Source organism: Polyodon spathula, chromosome 1 (genome assembly GCF_017654505.1).
Source record: "Polyodon spathula isolate WHYD16114869_AA chromosome 1, ASM1765450v1, whole genome shotgun sequence".
NCBI classification, from domain to species: domain Eukaryota; kingdom Metazoa; phylum Chordata; class Actinopteri; order Acipenseriformes; family Polyodontidae; genus Polyodon; species Polyodon spathula.
The window spans coordinates 5,676,304-5,699,689 of NC_054534.1; the positions used below are offsets into that span (position 1 = coordinate 5,676,304).

General features: G+C 41.1%; 1 protein-coding gene across 5 annotated transcripts in view; it reads left to right on the forward strand.

Annotated features, from left to right (window-relative positions):
* Positions 1-23,386, forward strand: part of LOC121313039 (adhesion G-protein coupled receptor V1-like) — a 185,786-nt gene that overhangs the window by 62,052 nt on the left and 100,348 nt on the right. For 4 of the 5 annotated variants that reach the window (XM_041245163.1, XM_041245188.1, XM_041245179.1 and 1 more), the window contains exons 38-69: positions 637-800; positions 1,593-1,686; positions 2,552-2,575; positions 3,116-3,194; positions 3,781-3,919; positions 4,352-4,493; positions 5,080-5,342; positions 5,864-6,039; positions 9,468-9,592; positions 9,928-10,109; positions 10,286-10,432; positions 10,855-10,938; positions 11,927-12,185; positions 12,391-12,513; positions 12,923-13,145; positions 13,886-14,090; positions 14,177-14,323; positions 14,566-14,821; positions 15,077-15,279; positions 15,748-15,924; positions 16,529-16,711; positions 16,993-17,172; positions 18,387-18,551; positions 19,000-19,120; positions 19,202-19,325; positions 19,652-19,790; positions 19,970-20,155; positions 20,702-20,937; positions 21,080-21,228; positions 21,866-22,067; positions 22,203-22,422; positions 22,735-22,974. In XM_041245163.1, coding sequence (XP_041101097.1) covers positions 637-800; positions 1,593-1,686; positions 2,552-2,575; positions 3,116-3,194; positions 3,781-3,919; positions 4,352-4,493; positions 5,080-5,342; positions 5,864-6,039; positions 9,468-9,592; positions 9,928-10,109; positions 10,286-10,432; positions 10,855-10,938; positions 11,927-12,185; positions 12,391-12,513; positions 12,923-13,145; positions 13,886-14,090; positions 14,177-14,323; positions 14,566-14,821; positions 15,077-15,279; positions 15,748-15,924; positions 16,529-16,711; positions 16,993-17,172; positions 18,387-18,551; positions 19,000-19,120; positions 19,202-19,325; positions 19,652-19,790; positions 19,970-20,155; positions 20,702-20,937; positions 21,080-21,228; positions 21,866-22,067; positions 22,203-22,422; positions 22,735-22,974 — 5,357 coding nt within the window. The remainder of the gene's footprint in view (positions 1-636; positions 801-1,592; positions 1,687-2,551; positions 2,576-3,115; positions 3,195-3,780; positions 3,920-4,351; positions 4,494-5,079; positions 5,343-5,863; positions 6,040-9,467; positions 9,593-9,927; positions 10,110-10,285; positions 10,433-10,854; positions 10,939-11,926; positions 12,186-12,390; positions 12,514-12,922; positions 13,146-13,885; positions 14,091-14,176; positions 14,324-14,565; positions 14,822-15,076; positions 15,280-15,747; positions 15,925-16,528; positions 16,712-16,992; positions 17,173-18,386; positions 18,552-18,999; positions 19,121-19,201; positions 19,326-19,651; positions 19,791-19,969; positions 20,156-20,701; positions 20,938-21,079; positions 21,229-21,865; positions 22,068-22,202; positions 22,423-22,734; positions 22,975-23,386) is intronic. The other variant, XM_041245171.1, reaches the window with a different exon arrangement.

A 23,386-nucleotide genomic window follows, 5' to 3' on the forward strand; every position in this document is an offset into this window, starting at 1 on the left:
AGGGAACGTTTCACTTTTTTCCCCTGACTTGAACCTCTTTGGCCAGTTTCTGATTTAAACAGTCATCCTCCTTCTACTACAGTACCTTAAGCAGCATGGGATGTATCAAATAGAAGCTCTGTTTAGCTCAAGAAACACCTAGAGCTGACCTTAACAACCAACTCACTCCATTGTTCATTTTGTATTAGTTATTATAAATGATCTGATTTATAAACCAATAAAAAGGGGTAAAAAAAAAAAAAAAACTGATCACATTTTCTAAACCTTACTAGAGAATCTGTAAAAGTGTCTTTTAAACCAGTTCCAACAGCAAGATTGACTTGGATTTGATAGTCCGGAGGTAGGGATCTGATGTTTGCAGAACAAGTAGGTTATAAAATAGCACTAGCCATGATTTTTTTAAATATAATGTTAATATGCAAGTTTAACAGTTTAACTGAAGGTTAACGGTTAATAAACTTAAACACTAAACTGAAAAAAGAGTGACCCTTAAAATAAAGCATGACCTATTTTCAGCATGGGATTGTGAATATAAAACCTATGCACCTTTAATGTGACAAGAATCAGAATGACATGCAGACAGGGTTCTCTGTGTTTGTTGTTGAAATATGTTTTTATATGACATCATTCTTATAGGATCCATAAACATCAGCTATGAGACGGTACGTGGGTCTCTTCAGACCCAGAACCAGACCAATGGCTCCCTTGCTGAGCCCGGCCAGGACTTCATTTCTGTGGCTGGCTTTCTGGTTCTGCAGGAGGGGCAAACCTCGGCTGCAATCAACATTACCATTCTAGAGGTAACTCAAACGGCTCTTTATTATAGTAACACTGTAATGCCCATTGATGTATCACATACAATTCATCGCCACCCTCTGTAGTATATTCAGTGTACAATTTCTTCATAATTTGAGTTCTAATGCAATAACCCTTCAACTGCTTCAACTACTTGCAGATGCAAAATGATATAAATAACACTTTACAATCATAGGAAGCAAAATGGAAGTTAAATGATAAATAATACGAGAGAGCCCGGTAATAACCTTTTATAAAAGTGTAAAAACAGTTTTTAGAGTCTTCATTCAAAAACATGATCCTTTTCATGAATCGTCTGCAAATACTTACCACAGACTCTTATAGCTTCATATACTGTAGACCCTTCTGCTTACATTTGGGTATAATCTGATGAACTGTCAATTTTACAAAAATGTTTGCATGTATGTGAGCTGGTTAATACTTTAGTCCATCAGCGTCTCCTTAGAAATCAGCTTTGTAAAGCAATACAAGAAATAAGTGGACAACCTTGTACATTGCCTATTTAGCTAAATATTGCATGGTTTGAACAATATACAAATGTATACAAATTATAAAACCTTAAGTATTAAATGGGAGTACAGTATGATATTTAGTAGTCAAAAAGGATGCTAAATTATTGCAACTATAGGACTTTGAATGTAAGAGGTAATGCATTGCAAGTTGAGTAAGCTTGAAAATGAGATGACCAACAATTGGAATGTGGGTGCATTTTAATAGTACCCACAATGTATATGGATAAGACTTTGAAAAACACATGTTTTTGTTCTTCTTTGCAGGATGATCTTCCTGAGTTGCAGGAGTTCTTCCTTGTAAATATCACCTCTGCTGTACTCATCACACGCAACCCCGCCTCTCCCTTTCACACGCTTGGTAAGCACAACTTTTTGAGTTACAGCCTGGCACCAAATTACTTCTGTGCACAACCTGTTAGGTTTCTCTTTATTTATTGCAACAGAATGGCTCACAATTTATAATTGTAGTTGACACCCTAACCTTATAGATCAATCAAACCGCCAAGTCAGACCAACCTCTGCAATACGTGATTACCACAGTGTGTGTCATTTCCATATGTTTCTCTGAGACTTAACTGACCGCATTAAAGTGATTGTAGCTTACATTAAAAAAAAACATACATCTTGCACTGCCATTCACTAGAAAGGACTCAAAGATACAGTTTTGAAAGAAACACATGCTAATGCAGTTGTGTATTTTCATTTTAAGATGCTATCTGATAAGTAGAAAAGTACTCAAATTTGCAAGCCTTATATTCAGGAAATATACAGTATTTTCAACTCAGCAGTGTCTTTTAGCATGCTACTGGCTACAAAGCATGTCAGTCCACAGTGGAAGCAGCTGGTTGGTTAATGACAGCTTTAAAAAATGACCAATAAGATAAACACTACCTAAAAACATGGTTTGCAAACTGAGTACTTTCTTTATCCTAGTGTAGTACCAGATATCATGTTCTAAAATGAAAAAAAAAAACAAAAACAAAAAAACTAACTGTGAATGTGCTAATGCTGAGACCTGTATAGGCAATGGAGCACATCAAGTAAGTCTTTAATACTTATTTTAATACTTTATTATTTTGTTACATACAACCACTTTAATGGAACGTGTGTAAACTGTAAATGTGGAAACGATTAATTGACAACTCTTCTCTTTTCTTGCCATGGTGATCTCTCTTCTCCTCCTGTTCTGTCACTGTCTCTTGATCTGCCTGTGGAACCGATAGACCTGGTTCATTACAGACTTAAAGGTAAAGCAATGGGCACAATGCGGCTCACAGCTTTTTGCAAGATCCTCATCAGTCTAACATTAAAATCCAACTCATCAAGTGGTTGTGGAGGGATTGAAGTGGATCACCATTTAGATTTACAGTAGATCCCATAGACAAAGCTTGCTACTTTTTTAATAGAGGTATTCACGTTGGAGAGACCCACTGAGAAGCAGCTTCTAGTTTCCATTGCTGTCCTGTTGTCATTTTTCCAGGATACTGAAAGTCACCAGACCTGGAGACTGCCATCTGTTTCCTCATTTCCCTCTTGTTCAAATCCTCAATTCGTTAATTGACCAGTTAGACCCTGAAGTAGTAATTATATATTTTAACCTGTTAAACCTGTAGTTGAGTGGCCCTGCTCTAGAAGATGATGGCCCCACCAGAGCTGTGTTAAGGTACCTAGGGCAGCCAGAGGAAGTTCACACTACCATAGCCTGGGACTTGCTGCTCTGTGCACATCAGCTTCTTAAATGTATTATAAAATAAATGTACAAATAAAAACGTATTGTACATTTCCAGATATTCAAGGCCTGGTGGCACAGATCACAATTGATGCCAGTGATGGAGTCCAAGGAATCATTGCATGGCAAAGCATAAAGTAAGTGTCTACCAACTTCATAAGAGTGTTGTAAGCAGCAGATTGGCCTGAAGGTTGCACACATGTTCTTCAATCCTATGCCTGTAATATCACTGTATAAGCATTATGAATCATGTACAAGAAGTCACCCAGTCACTGTTATGGATACACCATGTTCAAATTACAGAACATCTCACCTGTGTTCAGATGTCATCCTGTGCAAAGAACTAATGCACAATTCTAAAGGGAATAAAGAACCACTTTGTATTGTACATATTATTCTAGGCAGTATACACCAGAGATGGTGGGCTTGTTAAATAAGGAAAGGGTCTTTTTTGCTTAACCAGGCAACATTCCTCTTTTGGGGTTGCTATTCATGTTGTATTTCAGTAGAGATGATTATTGTTTTTTCTGCTTTAGGTCCATTGAGATATAGATGGTTTTACAAACATGAGAATATGTGTCACAACACAGCTTTGTTTTGAGGTTTTAGTATAATATGTTTTTAATATTTTTCTATTTAAAACAAGAACACTGTACCTTGTGTAAGTTAGTATGTATTGGTTAAAGGGTTTTGAAAACAGTAAAACTGTTTTTTTTTCTGTAGATATGAAGTGAATGAATCCATTGGCAGCTTGATGCTGGTGGCCTACAGGAATGGAGGGACCTATGGCAATGTGTCTCTGTTCTTCTACGCTCAAAACCTTGAAGCTCAGCTGGGGCTCGATTACAATGCAACTTCAACAGTAAGCAGTTTGTTTGTCATTGAATAACACTCGCAGACGTTAAGCAATCCATCTTGTTCCATAAGCTGGGAGCAGATAAATGCAATTTAACATGCATTAAAGGCAGTGCTATATTGACCAGAAGGAGAGAGTTGAGTTTTACAGGTTTTGTCTGAAAGGTGTGTTTTGTGTCCGTAGGAAGGTCGTTCCACCACTGCGGGGTAAGGGTGGAGAAGGAGCGGGCTCCGGAGGCACGGGAGCGTACAGTCAGTCTTTTAGTGCAGTCAGAGCAGATAGGACGGGTGGGGGTGCAGGGAGAGAGGAGGGTCTGGAGGTAGCTGGGTGCAGTCTGGTCTGGGCATCGGTAGGCGATTCCTGAATTGGATGTGAGCAGTGATCGGGAGCCAGTGGAGTGATTGCAATAACCTGCCTGTCATGCACTATATCCTCCAGATTCTGCACTTTGCTGATGGGGAAAGGCATCAGTTCATCGAGATCTTGATCTCTGATGATGAAATACCAGAAGGGGATGAGAAATTCCAGCTCATTCTGGCCAATCCTTCTTTCGGGCTGGAGCTTGGAAAAAACACTACAGGTTTGTTACTTCGACACTTGTACTTTTAGGCTAAAGTAATAATCTGTACAAAATGTTTCTGTTTAGGCAGGTCATTCCACGGTACATGTTAGTGGCAAAACTTGAATCCTGGGGAGCAGTGTTCGGTTTGACAAGCTTTGTGCACAATGCTGCCTAGCTCAGAGTAAATAAGTGGCAAATTTGGGAAGGGCTGGTAGCGGAAGAGAGAGAGAAAAAAGGTATCTAAATGGGAAGCCATTTAATTTCCAGGGGCTGGCTTACTGTTTATTTTCCTAGTACTTTTTTTTCCCTAGTACTTCATACAACCTCTTTTTAAACTATTTACCAACGTAACCATACAATCTTAAGCTGTAGTATATCTCGTAATGTCCCTGATGTATATAGTTCATATTGTAACTCCTTTCCCACACTGCCATGGTGAGTATGTTTCAAGTCTGCCCTGGTAGCACTACCCTCTCAGTGGGTGAGGTAGAAGTTCAGTCTGTCTTTCAAACTGCCTTGTTAATCAGAACGCGTGGTGGATCCAGGTCTGTATTGTTCAGATAGTCCCTGTTCCTTGACCCTGCTCCTTGCCCTGCTATTCCAGCTACAGTGACCATCCTTACTAACGACGATGGACACGGAGTGATCTCCTTCAACAACAGCGAGCACTTCTTCCTGAAGGAGCCCACCTCCCTCGACCTGTCGGAGAGCGTGGCGATGCTGTTTGTCTTGCGGGACCCTCCTCAGGGCACCTTCGGGACAGTCACTGTGCAGTACCTGATCACCAGCCTCAACGGCTCAGATGCATCGCAGGACCTCCAGCCTTCACAAGGATTTGTTGTCCTGGAGGACGGAGTCAGGTTCAAGGTACAGGATCTTTTGGGAAGATCTGTGGGAAACAGCAAACTTTCATACCGACTGTAGTGCATCTATTGCACAGGTTATGAGAACTGAGGTGCCAGGGGGTTAAGACTGGCCAAGGTCATACAGGCATGCCTGTGTTGGAATTCAATATTCGGATCTCCTGGCAGTATTAGTTCTTTGCTGGTAAAGCTGAAACATAGATCACCAAAATAAACTTTAAAAATATATTTATTTGCCTGCTTTTTAGACAACATCAGCAAAAGTATCTTAAGTTTAATTGTGAGGTAAATTGGCTTAAAAGCACTAAGGGGCACACTTCTCTGTGTTAGTCACCCTAATCTTTAACAACATACTGTAGTGTTGTCTATAAACCGCTTTTAAAGTTATGTCATCAATTCCTTTTAATCAGCAGATCTTTAATAGACTAGCTTGTTTTTCTTAAATATTGTAACTATGAGTGCTGCTTACCAATCGGGGGTTCTTGTGTACCCGCTGTTGTCTTAGTGCACTCCCCCTCTCCTCAGACCCTGCAGATCTCAGCTGTGCTGGATGAGGAGCCAGAGATGAACGAGACCTTCGTGGTCACCCTGTCAGACCCGACCGGGGGAGCCAGGCTGGGCTCCGTCTTGCGGACCCTGATCACAGTGCTCCAGAACCAGGCTCCGCTTGGCCTCTTCAGGATCTTTCCAGTCAACAGCAGGTTTGGCATGGCGACAGGAAATAATATTCTAGTTCAGTTTATTCACCTTGTTTCCACAGGGCCAGCACAGTGCAGCACTAATACAAAGAGAGGCCTAAGTAAACCATCCTCAATAAAATAACAGTACAGCTATAAAATAATTTCAAACAATTACTAGACATCAAGAAGAATGTAAAATGAATTGAAGGTAATTAATACAAATGTTAAATATAAGCTAGATGTTAATAACAATAAAACCATTATAAATTCAAGTAGATTAAACGCAATTTGGATCCATGCAATTCACAGTAATTATATATGTTTTTTATTTTGAAAGTACAGTACAATACTGTAAAAAGGATTTGACCTACAGTACTACTGTGTGCTTCCTGTACCGGCCTCCAAATTATGACTTTCTCTTTGATTCCCCCCCACCCTCTTGAATGGGCTCCTTGTGCAGGCGCGTGCCAAAGAGCCTTCTGTAACAGTCTAATTGTAGCTAATGGTTTGTGCAACTAATTAAGGCCTATGAATTATAGTAATCAGTCAGACACGTCTGCGTGCCTCATTCTGCTCCTTCAGGCAGGGAAAGGTGAAAAAAGAGCAGCAATTGAACATAATTAAGATCATTCTCTAAAAACATAAGCAGTAAAACAATATTTACCTGTGAAACACATGTGTGTATGTGCATGGCTGGGTCTTGAGTTTGCTGCACAGAAACTCCCCAGGGGGAGGTTATCATGGCACTGCTTTCTCATAAACAAGAAGCGCAAAATGCTTAAAGACAGAAAGATTTTACAGCACAGACAGAACTGTAATCTGTTTTAAGGTTTGGCGACTATAAGCATTGTTATTGGCTAAAAATTGACCAATTTCCCTAACAGGACTGGTCAGAACAACATTGTCATTCAGGTGCACACACTATCTGTGTGAGCTGAAGCTGTCACCATTGCAGAAATCCATTTTATGGTTAAAATGCAGATCAAATGTTCCACCTACAGCCTTTGTAATAAGTGGATGATATCCAAGGTACCACCGTACTTGCGGGAAAGATTGAGCATTAAAATCTTGTGTAAGGATTTGAAGATGGGATGGTTATCTGTTGATGGGCAGCTGGATCAGTTGAAGCCAGTATTTTCATGTGTTTGGTTTAAAGTGATGCACTGATTGACTGAGAGAATGCAAGCAGAATTGCAACATTTGCAAATGGACCAAAGGTTGGGGGAGTGGCTTTCAGCCACAGAGGAAATCCCAAAATATGTACACAGTAGACAGAACTGGGCAGAAACATGACGCATTAAATTTAATGTCAACACATGTGTGGTGAGTAGCATATGGAAATGGGTTACGTAGTCATGGTGATGAGGCAGAGTCACTGGGATCCTTTAAGTTGTGTCTGGAGCTGTGATGTCCCATCCATTATTAAGGCCGTTCTGTAATTAGTTGTCCAATTAGTGTATTTTAACAATTTGCTGTTGAGTTTGGATGTGAACGGTGACATATTGCAACACTAGTGTGCTATTAAAAAGAAATGTAAATATTACATATAGTATAAGTATTCAAAATAAGTTCATATAATGCCAACTTACACAGTATAGTGATACAAAGATTTTGTATTGTAATACGCTATTAGTTGTCCACCAAATGGGTATTGAATGGTGACTTAATGTGATTTATAGCTGGGAAGGAATACTTCTGTCTCAGTTGTTTTTCCTTTATAAACAACAGTCCATCATTAAAGATAATGTACAGTGGCTCTCAAAAGTATTCACCTCCTTAGACTTTTACACATTTTATTGTGTTACAACATGGTAACAAAATGGATTTAATTAGGAGTTTTTGCCACTGATCAATACAAAAAAAGTCCATAATGTCAAAGTGAAAAATAAAATCTACAAATTGTTCAAAATTAATTACAAATATAAAACAGAAAATAATTGATTGTATAAGTATTCACCCCCTTTGTTATGACACACCTAATTAATCTCTGGTGCAACCAATTGCCTTTAGAAGTCATATAATTAGTTGAATGGAGTCCACCTGTGTGCAATTAAGGTGGTTCACATGATTTCAGGTTAAATACACCTGTCTGTGGGAGGTCCCACAGTTGGTTAATACATTTCCTAACAAAAACTACATCATGAAGATGAAGGAACATTCAAAGCAAATTCGGAATAAGGTTCTTCAAAAGCACCAATCAGGGATAGGATATAAGAACATTTCCAAGGCATTGAATATCCCCCAGAGCACAGTAAAGTCCATTATTAAGAAATGGAGAGAATATGGCACAACTGTGAATCTGTCTAGAACAGAGGAAAAGGGCACTAGTCAGGGAGTCCACCAAGAGGCCTATGGCAACTCTAAAGGAGTTAGAGTCTGAGCTGGGAGACACTGTGCATACGGCAACAATAGCCTGGGTGTTTCACAAAACTGGCCTTTATGGGAGAGTGGCAAAAAGAAAGCCATTGTTGAAAAAAACTCACATCAAATCTTGGCTAGAGCTTGCCAAAAGGCATATGGGAGACGAGACCAAGTGTAAGAAGATTCTATGGTCTGATGAGACCAAAATAGAGCTTTTTGGCCTCAACGCTAAGCTCTATGTTAGGTGCAAACCTAACACCGCACATCATCCTGAGAACACCATCCCTACTGTGAAACATGGTGGTGGCAGCATCATGCTCTGGGGATGCTTCTCTGCATCAGGGCCTGGAAAGCTTGTGAAGATAGAGGGCAAAATGGGTGCAGCAAAGTACAGAGAAATCGTGGAAGAAAACTTGCTAAAGTCTACAAGAGACCTGGGACTTGGGAGGAGATTCATCTTCCAGCAGGACAATGACCCCAAACGTACAGCCAAAGCCACACTGGAGTGGCTTAAAAACAAAAAGGTCCTGGAGTGTCCCAGTCAAAGCCTGGACCTCAATCCAATTGAGAATATGTGGATAGAGTTGAAAATTGCTGTTCACCAAAGGTCCCCATCCAACTTGACAGAGCTTGAGCAATTTTGCAAAGAGGAATGGTCAAAAATTGCAGTGCCCAGATGTGGAAAGCTGGTAGAGACTTATCCAGATAGACTCATGGCTGTAATTTCTGCAAAAGGTGCCTGTACCAAATATTGACTCAAGGGGGTGAATACTTACTTATGCAATCAAATATTTTCTGTTTTGTATTTGTAATTAATTTAGAACAATTTGTAGATTTTATTTTTCACTTTGACATTATGGACATTTTTGTGTTGATCATTGGCAAAAACTCCTAATTAAATCCATTTTGATTCCATGTTGTAAAACAACAAATTGTGGAAAAGTCCAAAGGGGGTGAATACTTTTGAGAGCCACTGTAATGTTGTTATGCCTCATACAAAGTACCCTGACCTGTGTATCCTGATGCGTATCGCATGGCTACACCCCGCCCAGTGCAGTGTGGATGTATCTGTTTCTTTGCTCCCTCAGAGCAAGCTCTGTAACTGTTGAAGAGGGGAACAGTACGGTGTATCTGAGAGTGTCTCGCAGCAACGGGCTGGACGCTGAAGTCAGTGTGGAGTGGGAAACACAGTCAGACACAGCCTACGGCACGAGTAAGTGATCCGACTCCCTGAGAACCACTAAATCACTCAGTTGCCACCATTGTGATGTCCTGCCAACATTATAAAGACATGGACCAGGGTTTCAGCAGATCTTTGATCTAAGCCATTCATAATGTACTTGTAAGAGTGACACATACTGGTTTATAGATGTTTCAGATATGTGCTGGTTATCAGATTTCATAAACAACACCTATGGTAGAACAACAGTCATAAAATGAATTATCCGTTTGTTAACATCCTGTCAGTGCGTGACCAGTTGTGTCTTCAATGGCTGTGTTATTGCAATGGTTGCTATCACTGTGGAATCTGCTTTGTTTTTTTTTCAGGGGGAGACTACCCAGCGCTACCTGTCTTGCAGAGCTTCCCAGAGCAGCAATCCTCAGGCTGGTGCACCCTCACATCAGGGGGGGCCCTGTACGCTCTTCGTCTGGGGATACCTCCAGCCAGCCCCTCCCTGGAAGAGGTCTCCACGATGTACAGGTGGCAGGGAGTGTTTGTAGCGGCTCAGGTGAATGCCAGCCATGTGTGAAGGGAGTGGGTGTAGTGTGATACGATAGGGCATCTGTTGCAGTCCCAGTACCATCATACAGATAGAAAGTTTGTTTTTCAAAACCTATAGGCCACTCGTAAAATTGGCATAATCTACATAGTGACGTTCTCATTCTTTAACCTTTTTCTTTGCAGTCTTTGAAGATCCAAGGTCCCAGGATTTGTATTACCTTTGCAATGAATGGGTCATCCTATATAGCGATCACTCACGGAGTACAAGATGACAGGAGAGCATCAAACACCAGCCTCTTCAGATTGGCACCTGATATGAACTTAACACTGGTACTTACTTAGCATCTCCATAACTGACTTCTGAAATCATAAATAAGAAATGTTCAAATGCTTGTCTTGGGTGACATGCTGCATAGTGGACGAGTATAGTGAGAGACACTCTTAACAGCTTTAGACAGATAATCAACCTTTACCTTACTTAATGCTGTGCTAGGGGATTAGGTGTACGTTTGCCCTACCTAGTGTGTAAAACGGTGTTTGTACAGCATGTTGCATACATGTTGATAAGACATTCAAGTTGATAAGATTTTGTCCAGCAATAAGGTTTTTGATAGCCTCTGCTTTGTGTTTTTATATAGTGTATTTATTTAAAATGTTTCAATGGGATTGGTTGGACACTGCACTGAATAATTTGTTTTGCAAGGTGTAGGAATGATCAGTGGGTGAAATGTTTTCCTTTTTGTTTTCCACAGGTGCAATCCTGGAATGTTGCGGAGAATAGTGACGTAAAGCACTTTGTGTTGGGAAGGACAGATTATTTAATCACTGCCAGCCAGGTGAGTGTAACATGCATGCCTCGGGGTGAGACTGTCTATGTAAAGGCCTGGAAGGATCAACACAGTACGGTGATGTTGTGTGTCTCCCAGTGCTTTTAATATGTTATCTCCGTCTAGAGGCGAAACTGTGGTAATGCACACAATATTTCAGATTTTTTTTTTTTTTTTTTTTATTTAGTTTTCTTTTACAATAAAAAATGATCTTTGTTTACAAACAGATTTCTTAGCTAACTAGTTAATATAATCTTGTGCTTTACACAGTAGTGTTTTCACACAACTAGACTCCATATATACTCACCTGGTGAGCAATTTAAGCTGTCAATTAATCAATTAAAATACAAATCACCTGACACACTGATTGAGCTCAAATACCAGGTTCGAGCAGGTTAACTGGCACAACACAGCAATTCATTTCACAGGGCCCACATCTGGTTCAAATTCCATGTTAATCTTACAAAATGAGAAACAAGCAAACATACTGCCTTCTACCCTATCCACAAACCAGGAGTCGGCAAGTGCAGTCCTGGAGGGCCATTCAGGGCTCAGGTATAATGGAAAAAGTAACTGCTTCAGACCCTGGATGAGAGATTCACTGATTTAATTAAACCATTAGGAGTACTGCTGGAACACAGACCTGGTCTGTAAGACCAGAGTTGCCCAGCCCTGACCTAAATAATGCAAGATCAGCATGTGCTGAAACCATGTGATTGCCATTCATGTCACTCACAATTACTTGCTCAGAGCATAATGCATTGTGTAGGTGATGTCAATAGGGTAATAGTGGTTAAAGTGTACCGTTATTTTTCTCTTTTCAAAATTAAGAGTCAATTAAAAGCCAATTAAATGCTTTGAAAACATGATGCCTTAAAAGAATATATATACTGTAGAAAAAGCTCAGAATTACAGATAAGAAACAAAGTCTGTTTGAAATATGACTATATTTATTACTGCTGTATAATGCAGTTCTTTCATTAAAACATTTTCCCAGGTTTTCAGATGGAACGGGAAGATGTTTACATTCCACCAAGACCTCAGCATCCCAGGAGCCTCCGGGCTGGCCGTATTCCTCCGGGGAAACAGCTGGTACCTGGCTGTGTCTGTGCTGAGCCCCAGTCAGAGCTGTGTGCTGTTCCAGTGGGCTGGGGAGCAGTTCAGGAACCCTCAGGCCCTTCCTCTCAACACCCCAGCTAAACAGGTCCAGGCATTCCACCAGGGGGCTGAGGTCTACCTGCTGCTTGTTACTGAAGGTAAACATGTTGGTGTCTTTTATTTCACATTGATTTGCTAAGCTTTACAACTGCTGTACCCAGTTACAATGCATATATTTATACACACGTATATACACACATACATATATACAGTACATGCATACATTCATTGGCTGACGTGCAATAATATTAATGCATAACTTGCAGGCTGAACTCCATAGTCTTAATACTGTTTTCACTACAGAGTACAATTCTACATGCGAGGTGTTTGTCTGGAGAGCAGGGCAGTCTTTCTTCCAGCATTTCCAGTCCATCTCCCATGGTAGACTGAACACAGCCCAGGCCTTCACGCCTCCCTCTGGCATCAGTAAGTAAAACTCAGCACTACAATACTCCTCTGCAGCCAGTTTTCATTTTCTGGGGCCAGCCGTACAGGACTTCAGGTTTCAGCTGTCTGTGTGTCTCACACAGCACTGACTAAACTACACAGTGCTCTGCCAGAGTACATGGAACCTGAGTTGGATTTCATCCAGCAAACTAGAAGTAATAAGCTTCGTATCCCAGTTTAAAATTAGAGAATACTGATTTATTTCCTTTTTGTTTTCCTTTTAACTATATTGTTGTGTTACTGCGTTACCTCACTGCATGTCCCAACCCCATTCACTTTTGTATTATTGATTCAAAGAATGCTTAACTTCAAAAGCTTCTTTGTTTCTTACTTTATTGGAGTTTTAATTCCATGTTTTACCTGTGTTAACTCCTGTGCTCCTTTTCAGTCCATCTCCTGCTTGCTGGTAAAAACACTTCCGGTCTGTATTCGTGGAGGTCGGAGCTGAATCGCTTCTCCTTGGTCCTGGAGGTTCCCCCAGCCCAGCAGCTGTTCCCTGTCAGCGCCCCACACCTCAATGCAACTAAAACTCTTATTGCAGCAGCCGGGGGCTCAGGCACCAGAATCTATGAGCTGACATCTGTCTCAAACCAGTCCGATTTCATACCGAGGTAACATTGGAACGTTAATTTGATCTTACTTGATATCCAGATTGTGAAGCAATAATGCCTGACATAACATGCTGGATAACTGACCAAGGCAAAAGTTTGGTCTCCCCAGGTGAAGATAATGACCTCGCTACAGGTAATGACCTCTGTGGAGGATATGAATGTTATAAAAAAAAAAAAAAAAATGTTTTTGGTCTTGAAGACACTTCAGATGTATTTTGTTCAGGTTATATTTTGGTCTGCTTGAAAATGATTTCATTCTTTAGAGTGTGTTTCAAGGTCTTGCCATCTCAGCTCTTCAATGTTCTCTAAAATTGAGCTCTTGCGGGCTAAACTGATTTTTACAGGAAACAAAGTTTTACACGATAGAATACATAGCAAAAATCATGCAAGTTTAAAAAACACCCATGTAATTTCAAATCTAAGACGTAAACCTATGGCGGGTTTCACAGACCTCAATTATCACTAATCTTGGACTGTCCAGTGTTACTTTAGGTATAGTCCAAGATATACCTATACATAGATATAAGCCCAGTGCTAATCAGGGTCTGTGAAACTGGACGATAGAGTATATAAACAGTTATTTAGCCACATTCTGTTTTTATAAGAAACCAATTCTTTAATATTATTTGTATATTTTTGTATTGGATATTACATGTTGTGATTTCTGTAGCAACAGGTTCTGGATTCTCTAGGTGTCTCTATTCTTTTGAATGCTATTCATGTCATGTTTCCGCTGTTAGTTCAGGTGAACTGAGGTTCAAACCAGGAGACAGAGAGCTGGAGATGGCAATCAATGTGATTGAGGACAACATCCCGGAAGAGGAGGAGTCATTCAGGGTCAGACTGAAGAACCCCAAGGGGGGAGCGGAGATTAGCTTCAATGGTCATGTAACTGTGATCATTCCATCCAACGATGATGCCCATGGAATAGTGGCCTTTGCACAGGTAAGTGGAGGGTGAGGCATGTTTAGAGTGCATCTTGTTTTATTTGTTTTCTTACCTTTCTGTTTAACTGAATGCATCTGTTCCAGAGTTCTCTGAGTATACAAGCTGAAGAGCTGGAGCAAGATAACCTGCTCACCCTGAGTATTGAACGCCTGCGAGGAACCTTTGGACGAATCACTGTACACTGGGAAGCCAACGGGAGTCTGAGTGACATAATCCCCACCTTCGGAGTGGTAAGGGTTTGTGGTGAAGCATTTCTCCTGGGTTATGTTTGTCCAATAGTGTTGTTATCATTTTCTCTAAATATGACTAAACCTGGCTTTAAGCTTCTACTGAGAATCCTAAACTGAACAGACTTAGTCATTCGATTCAAATCATGTGACAGTGTGACCCTTCAGCCCTGCCTACTCCTAGGTCTCTTTGTGAAAACATCTTCATGGTTTTGTTAGGGAGTCTCATTTTGTTTTGTTCTCAGGTCTCCTTTGCTGAGAGTCAAGCCATCGCTGCGCTCTCACTAACAGTGTTAGCAGACAGCATTCCCGAGCTTGCGGAGACCGTTACTGTCACCCTGACTGAAGTCACCACCGTCGGAATTCAGGATTCCACCCGGGGGGCTGTCATTGACCCCCTCAGGAAGAGGGCTGAGATCACTATCCTGCCCAATGACTCTCCCTATGGGGTGATTGGCTGGCACTCGGACTCCCTCTTTGTAACCACCCAGGAGCCTGACGGTACTTTGAAAGGGCACTGATTGTCTTTTTGTACACAGATATGATTACTGAATAGATGCATGAAGAAAATTTCAGTTTGAGTCGTGTGACTTTCTGGTTTCCAGATTATAACCAGAAAGTTACATGACTACAGTCTGGCTGCATCAATTAAACCAAGCATGGGGCATGCTTTGCTTTTGTTCACTTATAACACCAGTGTCTAGTATATTACAGTTAGACATGTAACTATATTTTAATTTCATTTCTTTATTCCAGTGAAGCAGACTGATGTCATGTTAAAGATTGTGAGAGAACTTGGTTTTGTCGGAGATGTTGCAGTTCATTACAGAACCAAGCCAGCTTTCTCACAGCTGCCTGTGAACCAAGCCACGGAGCACGAGGACTATGTGTCACAAGAGGCCACTGTCATCATGAAGGAGAACGTGCCCGTGGTCTATGTTCAAGTCGCTGTACTGCCTGTGAGTTTGCTCATGTTTTTTTTTTTTTTTCACACAGATATCAAATGGATCAAAGGATACTAACTTAAAATATTTGTTGAGAATGTTGATCTAAGAAGGAGTTTTTTGTTTTTTTGTGAATGAGTAAAAGGTAAACTACTGTTATGTGGCACATCCCATAATATACTGTACACGTTGGAACAGAATCATTACATTTGTACAGTACACCATATCCTGTGTACAGTCACCCTGTAAATAATATATATATATATATATATATATATATATATATATATATATATATATATATATATATATATAGTGGACTTTAGAGACACCCAATATACAACATATTAACTTACAACAATTATTCTAACATTATTGGTATTTTCACTTATTAAAAAAAGGCTTCTGAAGTTGAGAACATGTTATCATCACAATTGTCCTGGGAGGACAGTTAATGAATCCTGTTATTGCTCTTTTCTAAAGGATAATATCCCAGAGCTTGCCGAGAGTTTCCTAGTCAATATCACTGGAGTGGAGCTGCTGACCGGCTCTTTGGGTGGAGGGCAGCCCAGTTTGAGGAGACTGGGAATGGAAACAGCAGAGGTCACCATTGAGGAGAACGATGAGCCTAGAGGAATCTTGCAGTTTAACCTTTCAAAAGTAAGCTTGTCGTTTTACACCACCGAACGTTTCAAAACTAAACATTCCACCAAGAGCTGATGTGTGTGACAAAGCTTTTCCATACTGTTGTGAATGTAAGCACGCTTTCTGGGTTTCATGTTCAAATTAATCAGATGCATTTGCTTGAATTCTGTATGCAAAAATAAACAGCCCATTTTTAAAGGCATGTGGCCAGGGTTAATAGATAATCAGTTAGTCAATCAACACCTGGCCACATGCTGCACATGAAGTTCAATCAGGCAGGGAGAAAATTCTAACCTCCCAGCTCTGCAATATCTAACAAACTTTATTTTGCACAAACTTTCAAATTAAACACATTTTCTTCACAAACGTATTATTTGGGTGTGCATGGCCTCAGCCCTGCCATAGTGACCTTGACTCTTTACATTATGCCTCCAGGGATGCTTTGTTTTTGTTGACACTCATTGCAAGTTGATCTTTGATTTATACTCTTCCATACATTTTCTTCTTTCTACTAAAATAGCATTGCTTTTTCTATCAGCAAGCTCACAGTACTCTGCAGAGTGACACAGATCAAATCAATAGTATGGAGATAGCTGATTGGTTTCTTCTTGTTTCCCAGGCTATAACAGGTGATGTTACTGGCTATGAGGTCCTCCCTCCACAGAATGTGTTGCAGTTACTGGTTATTCGATTGGCTGGCAGGTTTGGAGCAGTGGGATTGGACTGGAAGGCTCAGCCCATCAGTGCCAATCTAGAAGACTTTTCCCCCGCCTTTGGAAACCTGACATTCAGTGATGGTCAGGTGTGTGCAGTTAACTAATAGGGTTTCCGACACTGATACTCATTTAAAGAGACTGGAAGTAATTACATTGCATGCTGTTCTGATTGTTCAATTTAAATTGATTAAATGCATTGTGAATGAAATGTAAATGTGTGGCAGTTGTACCACGTGGAGATGAACCAACAAACATACAAGGTATGTCTACAAAGTGCAACAAATGGAAATGCATCTGGTTTTCTCATAGTGTGATGAATTCCCCATTGAAAGATTTCTTTATCTAATGATGTTAAATCTCTCAACAGGGTTCTGGTGTGATAGAAATCACCATAATAGACGACAGCATTGTCGAGTTCTTGGAGAGTTTCAGCGTTTCTCTGACCCGAGTGACAGGGGGGGCTAGACTGGGAAACGACACCACAGTGATCGTGAACATCCCTCCCAATGACTCCCCCGTGGGGCTCTTCAGCTTTGAACATAAAACGGTATGAGCAAGGTTTCAGTCTTCAGGACATTCGACTGTTATTTGTGCAAATGCGTATTACCTGGTATTATTTATCATTTAACTTGTTATTAGTTTTCATCAATACAAAATAAATACTTTATATTTATATATATATATATACACACACACACACACTGCTATGCAAAAGTCTTAGACATGTTGCATTTTTCCACTTTGATGCATTATAAGCATCAGCAATTTACTCAAAGCCTCCAGTAGTGTTTTCTACTGTTCTAACAACCCTGACTTGCATAAAGAAGGAAAGACATTGAAATAACTCGAATCACTCGATTTTCAAGGTGTGGTATGCGAAGCTGTCTAACAAGGATGAGCAGCACTTGAAGATAATTTCCTTAAAGGGTACATAAGGACCTTTGTATCTTATTGTGTTACATGTTCCCATGTGTTGCTATTGCTACAACTGTTTACATATAGTTTGTGTTGTGTGTTTATTTTATTTTTTTTTGTACATTTTGACCATTTTTTAAAACTTAAATTGCATTCCCTGCTTCAAAATGGCTTTCCATGTACCCACATGGACCTTTCAGAACTACATTTCCCATCCTACTACATTTCCTGCTCACATATGTAACTGATATGTATTTACCAGTAAGCAGGAGGATGATGGGGAATGTAGTTCTGAGAGGTCCATGCGGGTACATGGGAAGCCATCTTGAGGCAGGGAATGCAATTTAAAAGTTTAAAAAAGTGGTCAAAATGTAAAAAAAAATAAAACAATACACACACCTTACATAAACAGTTGTAGCAACACATGGGAACCTGTAAAACAATAAAATAAAAAGGTCCTTATGTACCCTTTAAGGACTAGAATGAAGACAAGCGTTGAATTGGCAACAGAACTGGCAGAAGGCACAGGTGTCGTAGTCCATCAAATCAACAGTACGAAGGTCACTCTTGAAATCAGGACTTAAAGAATGTGTTGCAATAAGAATACCTCTGTTAAGAAAGGGGAACAAGAGTAAAAGGCTAAAATATGCATAAGAACACAGAAATTGGACTATGGACCAATGGTCAAAGGTGCTTTGGACTGTTGATGGATGGACAACAACACCTGTGCCTATGTACTGAGACTAGAAGTATGTAATTACATTTATCCAGCTTTTAGTATCATTATTTAAGTTAAAAGTCATAAAAGTAGGCCTGGTTTAAATGCCTTTTCAATATGTATTGCAGGTTACTGTTCGCGAGCCACAGTTCACTGATGATCCAGCAGGTCAGGTGACTCTGGCAGTGGTGAGAAGCCTGGGTGGGCGAGGAGTGGTCCAGATCATCTGGCTGGTGGAGGAAGCAGCGAGAGATGACTTGAGCCCTCTCAACGGAACGCTGCAGTTCAATGAGGTAGAGCACAGAGACTTCCTCATGGCACACTGCATTTCAGCGAGGTAGAGCACAGACCCAGCTGCCTTGCTGGAATAGATGGCACTACTACTCTATTCTATTCTATTCTATTCTATTCTTTCTTATAGAGCAAGTATGGGATTTCTTATAGCCCCTAGGGGCAGGAGCATTGTACAGGGCAGGTTAATGGTTACCCTCTGGGGTTTCTGATGAACTGAGAGTTTAGAGATGATTCTGAGAGCTGTGTTGAGGCCACATGGGTGTTTTTACAGGTCACAGGTATGATTTTAGCATATTTAACTACAGCTAACGTAACTACTGTATAGCATAACTGTACTGGTTATCCCTTAACTATCCATTAATTTTATCACACTTGACTATGTTATCATTTCACTAACCTTTACTGCTTTAGTAGACTGTTATCCTAAGACTTTGTTAATCCCACTAGACGGAGTCTAAGAAGACCATAGTTCTGCAGGCCTATCGGGATGCTGTTCTGGAGGGCGATGAAAGGTTCATCATCAAGCTCCTCTCAGCCACAAATGAAGCAGCAATCAACCCTATCGATGGTTAGTGGTAAAGTAATCCATTCAATTATGAACTGTTTTAATAAAAACGCCTTTCTAATGTGAGGGAAACCTGTCTTTCAGGCATAGCCACAGTTGTGATTTTGGGTGACCAGGGAGCACTGGGCAGAGTGGGCGTTGCCACATCATCCCAGAGTGTTCTGATTGGAGAACCGATGGGAAATTATAATGGGACTGCCTTGATAAGGTACTGTCTTTTTCTCTTATAAAAGTATAGCACAGAAAATGTTACGGGCAGTGATGTGTGATGCACTGCCATTACAAATTCTGACCCCTAACGATGAGAGATGGTTAAAAGCTGTATCTCCGTAAGATCCTGGCTCTCTTGGATAGTGGTTAAGACTGACTCTTGCAGTGTACGCGGTTGTCGGTTCATGCCAAGCTCCCCCATTGCACATGCTTCTATGTGATTTACAATGATTGTCACTGTTTCAGCATGATTTCACTATTCTTTACTGGACTTCACAATGCTTTTATTGTACACCACATATGATGTGCTTGTTTTTATTCCAGCCTAATCCGTGGTCCAGGGATATTTGGTGAAATCACAGTTTACTGGAATATAACTCCTCCAATTGCCACTGAATTTGAAGAGACATCTGGAATGCTGATAATGAGGGACCGACAGTCAGCAGCCACAATTCGACTAAAGGTAAGAAATCATATAACACAGAGAGCCTGATACACAGAGAACATTATCAGATGAAACCATATTGTCACCTATTGTTCAAGCTAGGTGGCCAGAGGTTTCCTTTTACAGTGGATGAATGCCTGAATTAAAGACTTGTCTGTGAATTGATTATGACGCCCTGGTCGCTGGCTGTGTTTCAGGCCATGGATGACAACGTCCCTGAGGAGAGGCAGCACTACCAGCTCACCCTGACGGGAGTGAGCGAGGGGGCGGAGCTCGAGCAGTCCATGCGGTACGCCAATATCACCATGGCAGCCAGTGACTTCCCCTTCGGGCGCTTTTCATTCTCTCAGGAATTCCTGCAGGCCTCTGAGGAGGACAGACAGGTGAGGGACAGGCTCTGAGATCTGGGAGTCATTGAATGAATAGGAGACAAGTTCTGCGGCATGAGAACCAATCCTGGTGATGTGTTGATGCCATAGAAGAGCCACAGGTTCAGACATCTGGTGTATGTGCTTGGCTGAGGAGCCAGTGGTGCAAAGCTGCCATTCGTGCGATTGTGATTGAATGCCTCCAAGTTAGAATCCTGCTGTATGTCATTTGGGTTCCTCCTGGTGATTTTTTACAGGCCACAATACAGAGATTCCTCCTGCTCATTTTATGTTAAATAAATAATCATTAAGAATACATATCAAGGGATAATAAACATATTTTTAAAAAATGTAGATTCAGAGGGTGTAAAACTGTCATGCCTGCTATCCTCTGGAGACCTGGGTGTGAATCCTGCTGGAGAACACATGAAATTAATTTTGTGTTCTCAACCCAAATCATTTTGTACCTTTGTGGGGAACATTTTCTTTGCAAGTGACTTTATAACAATCAAAGAAATGGCCAATATGATATTGTAAGCAGTGATCTGTTTCCCGGCCTAGGTAAAGGTTACGGTTGTGCGTGGAGGGGGCAGCTTTGCCCGCATCCAGCTCTGGTACCAGACCCTCAGTAGCTCTGCGGTAGGAGGCTTTGACTTCGCCCCTGTGACCGGACAGCTGGTATTCGGGCCAGGGGAAGCCAGCAGACTGATCTCAGTTGAAATCCTCAACGATGGGCTTCCTGAGGGCCCTGAGGAGTTCTTCATTAATATCACCAGAGTGGAGCTTCTCAATGGGAGGTAGGCGAATCACTCAAGCTCTGTGGCAAACAAAGCTGTTTGACCACATTTATTCTATGTTTGGTGATCAAGAGATGTGGTTAGTTCATCAACTTGTAAATCCCCCTGCATGTTTGTAACAGTTTTGTAACTTTGTTGCCAGTGGCTTGGATTTCACTGTGAGGGAGAATGGGCTCCAGCTTGACCAGCCTCCAGCAGTGGGCACTATATCCTCCATCAGGATTGTCATTGAGAAGAATGACAATGCAGAGGGGGTCATCGAATTCGACCCCCAGTACCTCATGCTGCATGGTAAACCTTCTGCATATTTCGAGGTCCAGCTTGATCCACACAATGATGTTAGGGACATTGTTTTACAGCAACACCTGTGTGTAACACGTCCAAACACCTTTTTATCAATTAGTTTATGTGCAAAACGTTCACATAGAATGTTTTGTTTATTTTTTTATTCCAGTCTTATGACACTCTGCTTTTTGGGTTTGCTCCTTTTCACTGAATTTTCACTGCAGCCCACAGAGTAACATCCACCGCTTCAAAACACTCATTCAGAAGCTTGAGGTAAAACTTACAAGAAACTCAGTCAGAAGCATTTCTCCTCTTAACTGAGTTTCTTCTAAGTGTCACCTTAACTGAAGGAGTTGGAGTGAAAACTTGGCACTGTATGTTAGCTGTCATAAGTTTAATGGATAATTTGATACTTATTAGATTGTTTGACAACCTTAGAAATGCATTATTATTTTTATCAAGACTCGAATGCATGTTAAACCTTGTTATGCAGCAAGATTTAGGATCACCGCTGTAAACCAGGTATAAGCAGATGTCCAACTGCTTCAAGCGCTGATCTCAGTTTGTAAGGGGCACTATATGAAATTAAATCTGTTAACTCTGCAAGTGTTTTGATTGTCTGGCTTGTTCTGATGTGTTTCAGTGGAGGAGAATGCAGGGACTGTGGTGATCCCAGTGTTGAGAAGGCAGGGCACGTTCGGACTGGTGACGGCAGACTTCATCTCCCGCAGTGTTACTGCACTCCCCAATGGGGTCGACTACAGCCTTCCTAACAGCTCAGTCACCTTTTACCATGGGCAGAACCAGAGCTTCATCAACATCTCCATTATTGATGACATGGAGAGGTAAGGACTGAATCACTCGCCATTGCCTGCAGGGGGTGGAGCACACACCTTTACACACCCATTTGATTAAATTGCTGTTGCTGTACCAGTGGTGGTGCCATTGAGGGTTAAAAGATTTCTCCCATCTCCCGGCAGGGAATATGAGGAGAACTTTGAGATCCAGCTCACAGCCGCCACAGGGGGAGCAGTCCTAGGAACCCACTTAGTGATCAGAGTGACCATTGCTAAAAGCGACTCACCTAACGGACTAATCCGGTTCCTGAATGAAAGCCTGTTGGTCATTCCAAACCCCAACATCACTCAAATCATAATGCTAGCCCTGGACAGGACAGGAGGATTAGCAGGGGCTGCGGAGGTAAGGCGACGCTCACATTCACCTGTGAAAAGTCTTTCAGTATGCTCTGACAAAATAAATAATATTGTATTAAGTAAGTTGTTATTTCTTAGCTGTTAATTGCTAGGTTTAGTCTGGTCATTATTCAACAGGTAGCCTTCCTCTAAAAGCTAACAGGGGTTTTGAATCTTGAAGCGCTCTTTAAAAAGCTAGATACATTTCAAATAGCCTAAAAGGTCAGGAGGCTAAGTGAGGACTATTTTGGTGAGATTAAAGTCAGAGTACTGGAGATTTCATTTGCCAATTAACCTTTAACTTGATTACCTTCCTCAGATAAAATGGAACATTCTAGGTCCCAATTCAAAAGAGGTTTTGCCATCAGTAAACACAGACATTGGTGAACCTGTGAATGGATCATTCCATTTCAGAGATGGGGAGGGAGGAATCCGAACCATCGACCTGAAGCTCTTCCCTCATGGAGACGTGGAAGTGCAGGAGACTTTCATTATCAGGCTGAGCCTGCTTTCAGGGGAAGTGGACATGGACCCGAGGGCAGGCAATGTCACCTTAGTAGTAAGAAATGCTACAATTTGTATTTAAAGACAAAAGGCATTGTAAACATTTACACTTCTAGTTTCTGTATATCGATGTGAAAGGGTGGCTTGCAGTGGTGACGTCAGACCAGAAACACAGACTCCAAACAGTTAGGAATGATGTGGTAAACTGAGACACTAAGGTGTCCAGCGTTTTATTAAATAACACACAAAAGATTTAATCAAACACAAAACAAAAGGGCACAAAGGCCAAACAAACAAATAGTAAACAAATAGTATGCTGATTGCGAAACCAGCATGCGTAGCAATTGTTTCTTTCCTTTTTCCCCCCAGACTTACGTCTCTCCTCTTACACTCCACCTTGAGCGCAGACAGCTGCAAGCTTTTATATTCTGGCCGAGGGGTTAACTAGCTATTAATTAAATTACCTT